The following is a 12,831-nucleotide window of genomic DNA, read 5'->3' as shown; positions in this document are numbered from 1 at the left end:
GGGGGGAAGAAAACAACTTCTCCAAGTGGCTCCGGGCTGTTGTATTCCATCCGCCAGGCCGTGCTGGGTCACATTCCTTGGCTTTTAACTCCTTTCAATTCAGTTTTGACCATTTCACCCAGATTTGTGCTTGTGTGGGTCCTCCGTGGGACCACTCTGGTCCCAGCTCTGCTGGACTGGGAGCCCTGTCACAGGGCAGCCCAGCACCCCAGCCTGTCCTGAACCGGGGCCAAACCAGCACCGGGAGCTACCAAAAGGCAAGAACCTGGCCAAAAGGCAAGACAGGAGGAAAGCGTGGCCAGGATTTGCCGCTCTCCACCCCCGCAAAGGCGGCTCCGGAGGCAGGCGCCGATGCATTTCCCACACTAGATGCACTTCCCATGGTAGCTGCATTTCCGACAACAGACTTATTTCCCACGGCAGCTGTTTCCCCTCTCTCCCAGGGGTGCTGAGGGCTCGGCGGGATGCAGAGGTGGGGACCCCGAAGCCTGGTACCTGGAGAGCTGCCTGGCTCACAGGGAAAGCCAGCTGAGCCGGTCAAGGATGCCCAGGACCAGATGCTCGCGGCATCCCCTTCCCTGGGCAGCCCTGCCACAGGCAGGGGCAGGGGCTCCTTGCCGATTCAGGGTGGGACAGGGGCTAGGAGCAATTCCCAAGGGGGAATTCACGGCGCTGGGAGCAGAGGTCCAGGCTACCAGGGTTCAGCAAGCTGGGACATCACTTCCCACCCCCTCCCGCTTTTCCCTGGATGCTGCAGCAGAGCCGGTGCCAGGAGCCCGGGGCCATCTGGAAACGCTCATGAACAGCAACCAGGGACCCTGCTGGAGACAAAGCCCAGTATTTTGGCAGGGCCCAGGCTCTTTGCCGGAGGCTCCCGCTCTGCCCTGCATGCCTACAGCGGTGTCGGCTCACCTCCGGCCACCCACAGACGCAAGACCGTGGGGAGGGCAGGGATGCACCTGCTGCAAGGGACAGGGCTTTTGGTGGCTCAGGGGACTGCGAGGCCTGCTCAGCCTGGCCCTGGCAGGCACCAGGCAGCCCTGCCAGGATCCACCCCCACCAGGCAGCTCCCAGCTTCCCAAAAATAGGCTGCAGAAGCCTGACCTGGAAAAGACCCTGGGAGCTCAGCGTCCTCCAGGCCCTGCCGGGGCAGTGCTGGCCGCTGCAGGATGGGACTCCACACACCGCTGGAGTGCGGATGATGGGGTTGACCAGGGCTGGCAGGGGCTTTCTCTGCCCGCTTGGCACAGGAGAAACCGTGCTTCCTCCTGCTTCCTCCTCTTCCTCTGCAAGCCAGGGCACGATCCCCTGTGCGCCACTGAGGAGAGGACCCGGAAAGCAGAGAGGAAGCTGGGCTTGGCGCAGAGGAAGAACTGGGGCCGGGATACGCTGAGCAGCGACTGGCCAGCCTCAAGGCCAGAGGAAACAATGCTGCGGACAGAGGGAAGAGCTGCGGGGCCCTGGGAGGGGTTGAATCTGCTGCCTATGCACGCTGCAGGCAGGACTGAAGCTCTGGGTGCTGCCTGGGCAGGGGTTAGTGCCAGCACAGCCCTGCTGTGGGTGGGATGCACCCGCCAGCTGCATTGAGCTCGGCACACGTGTGTGCTGCTTATGCCCGCCACCTCCCCTCGCACCCACCAGCTCCACTCCCCATGGTGCCGGACCCTTTGTCTCACGGGGAGGAAAGTAATTTCTGGGGCCGCAGGGGCAATACATGAGGTGACAGCAGAGCAGGCGGCCTGCAGGTCTGCTTCAGCACAACTTAGCATCCATCATCTTCTCACCTCTAGTGGCTCCAAGGCTTTCCCCATCACGTCCCAGGGTAGCTCTCAGGGTGCACAGCCGCTCCCTCATCCAAATAAAATCTTGCTTGGGTGGTCCCACTTTGCAGCCTGCTGGGGGAAGCTCTCACCCCTCTCCCGCAGGCGCCAGCGGGGCAGGAAGATCAGCTCTCCCTGCGTGTGGAAGTGGCCAAAGTCCCCAGTACGGTCACTCATTTTTCCTGGGCAGTGGCCAATGGCAAAACTCAAAATAAATATTTCCCTCGCTTCCAGCACCACCGGCCCCATGCTAGACAGCAGCTGCAGAGGATTAGCGTCACCCTGGAGGTGTAATCCCTCTACAAAGACGACAACATTTGGCCCAAGACATCCAGGGAAATACAGAACGGGAGGCAGAGAGAGCAAGGAGCAGAGTTTGGCCCAGATTTTTTTTTGATTCCTGCATATGACCTCTGTGATCAGAGCTCTGTGCTTTGTGTCAGGATCCACTTAATAGGAAGGAGACGAAGAGTAGGGGGAAGGCCACAGGCAGGGACAGGAGCCCGTAACAGTGTGCTGCCGCTCTGCTGGGCCAGACTCTCACCCGGACTGCTTCTGCCCCCGCAGCAGAGCAAACAGACAGAAAGCTTTCCAGGAAAACCCCGTCATCTGCTTCCCCTGCCAGCTGCTGCCACCTGCCCAGGCAGAGCCACCAGAGCCGAGGGATGTCCCAGCCTTGGCTCGCACCACACGGCGACTGCCAGCTGCTCCAGCTGGGTCCGCGCATGTCTGCTCCCTGGCCCAACCCGGGGAGGGCCGCTCTCCCATCCCTTGCTCCGAGGTGCTGCAGCCCGTGCACTCGCCGTCCTTCAGCAGCCGAGATTTCAAAGAGAAGCTTTGCCTTTGATGTAGAAAGCACGCTTCCAGCACTTAGGTCCCGATCAAAGCACCCAAGTGTGGGACCTTGCCCCAGCCAATGGAAGAGGAAGGTGAAAAGCCGGCGGAGGCAAGGAAAACTCATCTTTGGGCAGGTCCCGCTCTGCCCCGGGCTGAATCCAGGGCTCCCCGCAAAGAAAGGTTCCCCTCTCTCCCCCTAGACATGAACTGCAGTAAGGACTTAAGCACGAAGGAAGGAGCAGGCCACCCACAGAAAGGTGAACAAGGAGATATTGAAGACCTTTTTTCCGCAGGCTGCCTGCACTGAGCCAGGATTCCCCCTCTGCTCACCCCCCGCACCAAGCTGGGGCTGCCCCGGGGAGCACGCAGGCAATAGCCATCCTCGGGGCAGACTCCCATCTCTGCACCCACGTCCTTCCTGCCTTCCTCCACTCTTTCCATGTAGGAGGACATTGCGTCCCAGCCGGGTCAAGAGCCATAACCAAACCGGTGAGAAGCCGGGCGCTTCATCGCAGGAGTTTTGCTGGTGCACATTTACTCTAGGAAACGACTGCTGACAGGATGCCTGTGACATTGTGGCCTATCCGCCAGCAGCATCCTCTTCTCCCACAGGGAGGGCATCCAAACTTCACTCACCTTCAGTGAGATGGTTAAAGTTTTGACGGGAGAGGGGGATTAGAAGAGAAAGATTTTTGAGGAACACCGTGTAAATCCACCACCGTCTGGCCCTAAAGGAAAGAGCCAGTATCTGATGATGCTCCACTTTGTGCAGCATGTAAACAGGAAGATTCAGCATTTTATTTCATATTAAAAAATACACAGAGTCTCCACATGGATGTAAGGGTTTGCGGCTGGGAGTTTATTCCAGCAAATCCGCTGGCACAGCTCCTGGAGGTCGGGCAGGAATTGGCAGCAGGGCCCATCTAATCTCTCTGCACAGGCAGCCAGCTCGGGGCTCTGGGGAGCCCAGCCCCTCTTAACGCATTAAGGCCACTCACTCAGAGCAAAACCAACTCCTCGAGGACAAGGGGTGACTCCAGCACGGGCCCCAACGGGGCAGGGAAAGGCAACAGCAGCTCCTGGCGAGCGCTCGGCTGCCAACAACCCCCAAAAACACACGCTCATGAGCAACAGCTTGTGAGAAAGGATGCGTGCTTTACCCTGCCGGGGTCTGATGGATTCCCTCAGCAGCTCCCCCAGCCTCTGCAAGCTTTGCAAACATGGCAGGAAAGCCTCGCCATGGACTTCATTGAGGCTGATCCTTGGCACACGATACGGTGCAATTCCACTTAACAAATCTCAAGTCCAGCCAAGCCTTGACAGATGTCAAAGCAAGATGGATGGTGCCTTCCCATGTGGGCTTCCTTGGCTTGGATCCTTGGAGCTACCAAGCTATTCAGCTGCTATAAAAATTGGAAAGGTCTTCTCCAGAAAGCCTTCTGCAAGTGCAATCCAGCACCACGTGGCAGCATGGGGTCAGCACCTCCAGTTCAAAGCCCACTAGCTTTAAAGGTGCAAATAAGGCAGCTGCATTATAGGTGTCCCGAGAGCTGGCCACAGAGGTAAAGTGGGTCCATACAGAGGAGCTGCTGACCGTGAGGATGCACAGACATGCCAAACCTTTAAACCAGGTGGAGAGTCAGTGGTCAGGATTAAACCCAGAATCTGGGGCAGATGTCCCCCACCAGGCTCTCCTCCTCCTGGGAGAGACCAGCTTCGTTTTACAGGACAATAATGAAAGTGAAGTCTTCCCAATGCACTGCACAGCCCAACACCAGGGAAGGATCAGCACCCGCTTTAGGTACCTACCCGCCGGAGTAGCTGTTGGGGGCCTCAGCCCCAGGGAGGAAAGGCATCAGCTACTCCCAGACTCTCTCTGCTACTGGCAGAGGCCTGCAGCCTCCCCTCCGCAAGCCTTTCCACAACAAAGGCAGATTGGTTTGAGGCAGGGAAGGGCAGCCTCAGCACAGGAAAAGACTTCCGCTCCTGTTATGCTGCTTTGCTAAACCTCCCCTTTGATCCCTGGGGAAAGGGACCATTTGGCAGCTGGAAGGCTATTGTGTGCCTCTTGCTATAAGTAGCTGCTAAAGGCTTGGTTGAGAGCTGGAATGAGTTGTTTAACTACACAGCAAACAAGAGCTGTGCCCTAACAGGCAGGTAAGACCAATTTATCACTGCTGGGAAAACGGTTTCAAGTAAGAAGGGAATGAAAAACCCATTTCCATGTACTAAAAGTGAACGGCGTGAGTTTTTGTCATAGATAGAGTATCACAAACCTCATGGACTAGAGACAGATCCTGTCTCCTCTATGGAAACCTTACTATTTTTCCTCTCTCCAGATTGCTGTTGTTCACGTCTGTGCTACCCCTTAAACAGCGAGGCTGCCAATCAATGTCAAATTCGGAGGCAAATTCTAACGTTTGGGTTCCTAAAGAAATTCTTCGGCACTTTCTGAAGCGCTAACATGTGCAAGTTAAACGATCCATCAAAGGAGGAAGAAGCCAGAAGCAGACTTACAGAGTCAAATGTTTAATAACTTTCCAAGAGTGAGTATTACATCCATATTTAGGGCATATATAAAATAAGAGATGGAAAACAAAGAAAGAAAAAATAAAATTGGTATCTTCAAGAGGGCACACTTAACCCCGTAATTCCTGCTGAATCCCCTCTTCGGAGGCACAGTGGCAACTTTGAGCAACCCCTCTGTGCAACACAAGGTCAGGTACCAGGCCACTTGCAGTGTTTAGGCTCAGCACTTTAGGAACAGCTAGGAAAACTCTGATTCTGTACAACTCACACACCAACAACATAGCCCCAGACCTGTTACATGGTTAATTGTGTCCTGCCAGAAGAGGGATACCAGATGAATCAAAGTTACCCTAGGCAAGGTGAGCTGATCTAAAACTCGGTCTCAGCAGGGCCTTCTCTTCCACCTGCTTTTGTTTTCCTACTGACCCCAAACACTTCTCGCATCTCTTCCCAACGTGGTGTTATTGCTGGACAGAGCAGGGAGAAGAAAGGAGACACTTATTAGACTCAGCAGGACCAAGACAACTGTACTGGGAGGGCTCCAAGCATTCCCCAGACACACCCGGGAGGCTGCTACAGCCCAGAAGGCAGTGACAGGTTCCCCAGGGGTGTTACCTACTGTTAACACTGCCTTCTACCTCCCACTAAGATCAGCACCCAACATCCTCCCTCAGCTCCTTGAAATTTTGCCCAGGAATCTTCTCTGCTAAAAGAAGCATCTGCACTGGGACAGGCTGGCCCTGGCAAAGAAGGTGCTTCCTCACAAGCCTCAAGGCTGCTGCCAATATGCCAGGGACTCTGCTCCCATCACCGTAAGAGCAGAGCTTGGCATCTCCTCCTGCTGGGCAGCCACCACCTTGCCTATCCCCTTCCCACCTCATAGCACCACCGTCTGCACTGAGCGGGGAAGAGATCAGAGGGGAGTAAATTTGATCCAGGGGGACACAAACAGCATCTCTCCTGGAAGACAAGTGTGGAGCTGCAGCTAGCTCTGAAGAGCAAAGCCGCTGTGCTGAGTCATGGGTGAAAGCTCCAGAGAGATGCCGGAAGGCTGCCACCCTGCCCAGAGTCCTTCAACACGAACAGGAAGGACGTGGGGAGCAGCTGCACAGCTCACCCTGCTCCTAGATGGGAATGACAACTTCCACGCCGAGTGGCTTTCCTGCCAAAACACAAGGCACCCCTGACAGACTGCTCACCCTGGCAACAGTGAGGGTGCTCCCTGGCTGACGGCCAAAGCTAGTAAGAGCTCTGCTGCTAGAAGAATCTCTGGATTGTGAAGGCAGCGGGAGGAGGAAGAGGAATGCTAGCCGGGCCCAGCTGCTGCTCCCACCCTCCTTGCCCACGGCTAGCTCACCTTGGCCTTGTTCTGGACAGGCAGATACAGCTTGAACTCAGCTGGGAGCTCATCCTCTGAGTAGAGCCGGTCAGAGAAGTACACCCGTCGGATGCGACAGTTGGCATGGATCTGAGAGTCAAAACAAAGAGTCAGTCCATTTTCCATACGCTCTTTCCACATCCAGCTTTGCTGTCGTGCAGCAGCCTGGATTCCTTGGCTCAACAGCTGGAGAAGAGACCTCACTGTCTCTCTCGGAATCTAACAGGGCATCAGAGAAGGAACGTTGACTCATGCCCTCTGCTTTGCGTTTAGATGCTCTCTCCAGTGATGCAAGCTGGCTCAAGAGATTTGGCCAAGCTCTGGCATCTCTGCAAATTGAGATCTGCCTTAGTTGCTTAGAGGGTTCTTTGCTGTGAACCCACCTCTGCTTCTCCACTGGTATCGGCATTTGCCAGAACACTCTCAGCCTCAGCTTGCTGCATTTTTAACACTCCCTCTTCAGGGCCTCCCTGAGGTCAGGAATGAGACTGTCCAGCCTGTGCTGCCTCCACTATCAGCTGGCAGCGAAGGAGTTGCTCCAGTCCCCCTCATGGGCATGTGAGAAGGCAGACGTTTCCCAGCTGACTGCCTGCTCATCTCAGGGCAACCCCACAAAGAACTGCAGCAGTCCCATCGTACTAAGGGACAGCCATGCTCCGCACACAGGCATTCCTCAAAATAACGCATGCCACTGGACACAGCGAACATGAATCCCTAGCATATGGAACAAGTCTCACGTCCTCAGCAGGAACAAACACTGCATCAGCTCTGGCCCAAGGGGCTCGGTGAAGGCAGGATCACTCCACCCGCACTAGGAAACAAGCTTGACCAGGGATATGTACGGACCATAAGACTCTGGGTCTTTACCAGCCAGGCTCCCACTCAGCCGGTTGCCGTCTAGCATATCTGGACAGCAAGGCAGCACACAGCTAGTTCCCAGCAGACCTCCACGCAGCAGGATGTGTAGCACGCCGCAGAGAACTCCAGGTGGACTGCAACTCTTACCCTAACCGACAGCCAGCAAGAGAAACAAGATGGAAATGGGCTCCTTCATCCCAGTCTAGTCCAGTGAAGTGAGGCAGCACCAAGACCTCTGCTGCCTCAGTCTGGCCTTTGCTCCCCTCTTGCAGTGCTCTGCAAAGAGCAGGACTGGCAAAGGAACCAGTCAGGGCTAAACCCTGATTCCCAACCTACAGCAAGGCTGTCCCAGCCAGCAGGAGGACTACCAACCATTGGATTCTGTGGGCAGGACACGCCTGCTTCTCACCTGAACTCTCAGGGTCTCGATGTAATTTGTCCCGTAAGCCCGGCGTGTGAAGTCTGACAGGTTGAACTGGATTTGGTTCCAGCCGTCGTCCAGCCGCATGGGCATGGTGCAGATGAAGGGCTTCACCCGAGTCGTGCTCTGGTAGTTACTCGCCCGGAAACGCCGGCGTACGTTCTTATCATCCAGCACCTGGGGCAAGGGAGGAAGGCTGCTGACCCAGGTGTCAGGGGCCCCCAGCTCCCCGAGACAGCAGCTGTTCTAGACTCAGGCTTTACCCGTCTCTGAGAGAGGGCTCTCCTACTCCCACCCCTCCATTTCACAGCAGAAATATTTTTAACACAGGAAACAGACCCATTTTCAGGAATAGCAACGATGTGCTTGTGAGCTGACCGATGCCCCCATAGCAGAAGACCTGACACATCACATGGCCAAGAAAGCAAAACTGTTTTGGGGACCACACGCTGCCTGGGACAAGTTCCAACGTAAGACTGCGGGCTCCCTGCCACCTTCCTCACTGGTCCCTGGATGGGCCTCCCCACTGCACACTCCTCACCTGCACTTCAAAAGTGAAGTATTTCTTCAGGTTCTTGATGATCATCACTAGGAAAGGTAGTTTGATGCCCAGGGTCTTCTTTGGGTCAGCAGGGCACGTGATGTACGTGGTACTGAGAGGGACAGAAAAATGTTTTAGGATCTCACATGGCACAAAGCACACAGCCCGAGTCCCAAGTCTCTCCCTTGACCTAACGCAGTCTGGGAGGACAGGCAGAAGAAGACAGCTGTGATCGTAAGATCTCAGCAACAACCAGGGCTTCCTACATCAGGAGGAAGAGTTTCAGAGGTAGCTGCAGGGAGACCAAGATAAAAGACCCAAAGAATGCATTTCAAATCCCACCTTTCTCACCCAGGGCATGAAACACCTTCCTGGACAGCTTCACCTCCCCAGTTTCAAGGCCACGCCAGCGCTGTTTCTTAACACAACCTCCTCCTACCCTTGACTGAACAGGTAGAGCCCTCCAGAGCACAGCAGAGGCCCTGTGTGCTCTATATGGCTGGGAAAACAGAGGTCATGAGCCCTAGAAGTACACGTCACGCCTGGCAAGTTCTGTATCAACACATCTTGGGAGGAAGAGAAGCGTTGGCTCAGCCTGTCTGCAGGAGAGGAGTCTCCGCTGCCCTTATAAGGAGCGCCCTGCTCCGAATCACCCCTGGAGAAGCCTTGGAGACTCTGAACCCGCTCATGGAGCTGGCGTTTCTCTCCCAGATCGATGGAGACGAGGTTGCTAAGTGAAGCACCATAAGCAATTCCCCTCATAAATCTCCCTTTGATCTTCCTGCTGTCGGGAGAGCAGCTGTCACGTGGGGAGAGCAGCAGAGCAGCCCTAAGACAATAAAAGATGCAGAAGGCAGTGCTGCTTTCTCAGTAATTGGCAGCACTGACTGGGGACCGGGTATCAAATACAGCTTTTTTTCCCCCCCAGGTGATGGAAAAATAACAGGACTTTATTTTTATTTTTGTATCCCTTAGCTCCACTGAGAGGATGACAGAGAGCTCTACAAGCACGTCCAGGGAAAGGCACAGTACAGTGCCACAGGGGGGTATCAGTGATCTGACCCCAGATCATATTCTTCCATTTATTGACAAAGAGATCGCAGTAGAGTCTGGAGGAGACGTCGGCTGGGCACCGACATCTTTCACTCTGCTCCAGGGCCAAGCCCCCAGGGCACACTAGGGCAGAAGAAGATGCCTTCTCCTACCTGACATTAGTTCCTTCGATCTCCAGCACCAGTGACTGAATGTCATTGTCGGTGATTCGCTTGATGTGGCCATTGCGCACCTGGAAGAGAAGTGGGGCAGACAGCACAGATGTTACTTGAGAGGGAAACAAGAGGTGCCCACAGCTCCACTGAGAGGGGGAAAAAGATCCCAGGAGGACCCATCTACGTTCACTTGGCTCCTGTTGTCCTGGACATGGCTGTTTCCAAGGCTTTGATCACCGCCCCAGAGTGCCAGGACTCCAAGCAAGAGTTTATGTCCCAGCATGCTGCACGGACACCGAGTGCAAGACTTCAATCTATCAAAATACGCTACAGTGAACACAAGTGACTCAAGCCTCATGTTAGAGGCCCAAATAAACAAACAGAAAATTGTCAGAGCAAGATCAAACTAGAGTGGGATAAGGGGTAAAAACAAGTACGAGCAATACGGGGGGCAAGCAAAGGGAGCCACCAGCCAGCCACCGGTCACCAAGGGGTCTTAGTCTCTACTGCTGGGCATGGCTGACTGCCTCTGTGGAAGAACTTGGTTAAAATTCTTCATAATTACAGCACACGCAAGCGCAGAGCCATCATCTGCTCTGCTGAGGGGCACAGGGATTTGGCTACTTGGATGCAGCCAGCTCCCCACAGAGCTCAGGGAGGCCAGGGCTGGAACCGGGAGCCAACACAAATTCATTTTTCTCCACAAGCAACATGGCTGAATCCCAGGATCTGAGGATTTATTTTTTTAATGAAGCAGCTCACTTCCCATCAATTTATCTCCATTTAAAAAGGCACTTTTGCTAATTAAGCCCTTTGCTCTTCCCAAAGCTAGATCAGTGAATTGCAATGCTCCTTCCAGCTCCATGAATTAATTTCTTTAGCACCTATCACCGCTGCTAACATACAGGATACATTAAGCTTCTAATGGGATGGTTCCAGTCATGAGCTACAAAATGATTTACGGGTTTAGCAATTCATCTTCAAAGTTCATTTCTTCAGAGGGACCTACCTGGGTGATGTTGCATACATTTTCTGGAAGAAAGAGATAAGCCCTGTGAGCAGCCCACCCCCCTGGCCTGTCTCTACACTAAACAGTTTCAAGAAACCTCAGCCTGGATCACCCAGCTGCTGCTGCTAAGTGCACGAGTGCAGCTCACCCTGCCAGGCTGCTCTTAACTCCGCTTCAAGCCCGCACAGATACTTCCAGAAAACATTAAGCTCAGAGAGAGGATCCTTACAGGATAACCGTACCTCTCCTTTGCATCAAATGCAACTCCCATGGATGTACAGGTCTGTTCAGGAGAAACCAACTGCATAAGGTCTGGATGAGTTGCCTTTTTTTTTTTTTTTTAAAAATCACCAGCCCAGCAGAAGCCCCATGTGCCCCTCTCTACTTGAAGCAGTGGCTGGCATATGGGAAATTAAATCCTGAAGTCACAGGGATACAGCGTGCGGGCTTAACATTGGGAAATAACCCTGCCTAAGCAGGTGACAGTAGTGCACAACAAAGCCTGCCTCTGCGCCACGTAAGACAGCTTTCACCAAGGGTAGCTTACGGCTCCACAGAGGGGAGAAAGTTCAGGTTTGGGCTTTGCTGGAGAGGACAGTAACAGAGAAAACAGCTAAACATGCTTTAAACCAATTAGTCAGCAGTGTTTCTATCTGCATCCCGGTCCCCTTCCTTAGCCTGTGAAGGCTTTCCTCCCCCAGATTACAGGGACAATGAAAAGAAGCAACTCTTCTTCCTCAGCATTGCTAGAAACAGGATGAAAGACAGCAGAAAGGAGAGGAGATAAGTACAAAGCAGGGCCAGACTGCGGCAGAGCCCTTCCTCCCAGCCTGACCTAGCTCGGTATGAGTTTTTGCGAGCTGCACTACCGCCCAGCTGCAGGGAGACGGTGGCCAGGTCGCGCAGGCGCTCTTCCGCACAAAAGCCAGCCTGTCCGCACGTGCCTGCAGCCAGCACTGGCAGGCCAGACACACAGACATTTGGAGCATGACATCCAGCACCGGCTGGATCAGAAGTTCAAGCAGGCTCGCCGTTTCGGTGAGATAAGGCTGAACGGCATCAGAAGTGCGCACCGCCAACAGGGGCTCAAAGCACTGCCCTCCAGGACTTGGTGGTGCCAAATGCCCGAGCTTGGCCCCTCGGCTCACTCCAGAGGCTGGCTCCCCGCCGGAGGCTGAGCTCGTCTCCTGCCTGCCTCAGGGACCACCTCTGGTGGAGGACACGTTTTGGTCACAGCCAGGGGGGTACTTCTCCTCCCCCACCAGCTCTGAGGGTCCCTTCCCAACCGGCTCGCACAGACCAAGAGGCGACCTCCGGCTCCATCAGGCACAGCCGCCAGCTCTGTGTGGTGCAGGGCTGGTGGGACGGTCCTGCTGTGCTCGCAGTGGCTACTCAGTGAGAGCTCCCAGTCTTCAGGGGCTTTCCCCTACCTCACAGAAGCTCAGAAAGAGAAGATCTCAGAAGATTTTAGAAATCTGAACAAAACACTCCACATTTCTACTTGGCCAATATTTTCTAGCTATCTTAAGCCCAAGAAGGTGGATTTTTGAAACTGGAAAAAAGGGTAATAGCCCTCTTAGAAAATAAAAGTTCTTCAAATGCCTAATAGCCCCTGAATCAGGATAACTGGGAAGTTACCTGCTGTCTAAAGACAAACTGAAAAAGCTTTTTTCATAGATGCAAACCTCAAATCTCACAGGGTTTGGAGGAAGCAGCAACTTCACAGACATTTGTGTCTGAACATATGTATTTCTTGATGCTGCCGTTGCTGCTAGCAACACCAGTCAAATGTAACAAAGACCAGAGGAAAAGCAGCAAGGAGCAATCCTCCCCAGGCCCCGCCACCCACCCGCCGGCAGATGGGACGCCATGGTCCGAGGCCGACCTCTGGAGGCTCGCTCCCGCATCGTTGCCAGCTGCCCCGTCGTCAGGCAATGGGCTTGTGCCAGCAACAGCAAGCTGAAAGACGGCTGGCACCATCGCCCAGACTACCGTAGGCATGGGTACGCCCTCGCCTTGGGACAGGCCAGCACTTCTCAAAGCCAGTGGTGGGTCCAGAACAGCCACGAGGCCCTCGTGTCACCTCCCTCCCCCAGGAAGGGAGAGGGGGCAAAACAAGAGACAAAAGCAGGAGCTACCCGGCTCTGCTGTAGCGCCTGGTGCACACAGGTTTGGGGAGGAGGAGTGAGCAGCACGGACTGCTGTATTTGAGATGCAGAGATCTGGGGCA

General features: G+C 54.5%; 1 protein-coding gene across 1 annotated transcript; it reads right to left on the bottom strand.

Annotated features, from left to right (window-relative positions):
- Window positions 1–5,167: 5,167 nt before the first annotated feature.
- CFAP20 (cilia and flagella associated protein 20) lies at window positions 5,168–12,472 on the bottom strand. Its single transcript, XM_009290802.1, has 8 exons — window positions 12,451–12,472; window positions 11,471–11,557; window positions 10,602–10,624; window positions 9,590–9,669; window positions 8,385–8,496; window positions 7,832–8,020; window positions 6,544–6,654; window positions 5,168–5,653 (listed from the first exon to the last, which is right to left on the bottom strand). Exons 1-8 carry the CDS (start codon window positions 12,470–12,472, stop codon window positions 5,648–5,650), a joined length of 630 nt encoding a protein of 209 aa, XP_009289077.1. The 3' UTR covers window positions 5,168–5,647.
- Between the last annotated feature and the right edge of the window lie 359 nt (window positions 12,473–12,831).

Source organism: Aptenodytes forsteri, unplaced genomic scaffold (assembly GCF_000699145.1).
Source record: "Aptenodytes forsteri isolate BGI_AS27 unplaced genomic scaffold, ASM69914v1 Scaffold14, whole genome shotgun sequence".
NCBI lineage: Eukaryota > Metazoa > Chordata > Aves > Sphenisciformes > Spheniscidae > Aptenodytes > Aptenodytes forsteri.
This window is presented reverse-complemented; position numbering and strand designations above follow the sequence as displayed.

Coding starts and splice junctions, on each gene's coding strand:
- CFAP20 (XM_009290802.1), bottom strand. CDS start 12,472: ATGGCGTCCCATCTGCCGGCGG. Junction 11,558..12,450: donor GGCGTCCCATCTGCCGGCGG/GTGGGTGGCGGG, acceptor CTGGCCTGCCAG/TGCTGGCTGCAGGCACGTGC. Junction 9,670..10,601: donor ATGTATGCAACATCACCCAG/GTAGGTCCCTCT, acceptor CTTCTCTTCCAG/GTGCGCAATGGCCACATCAA.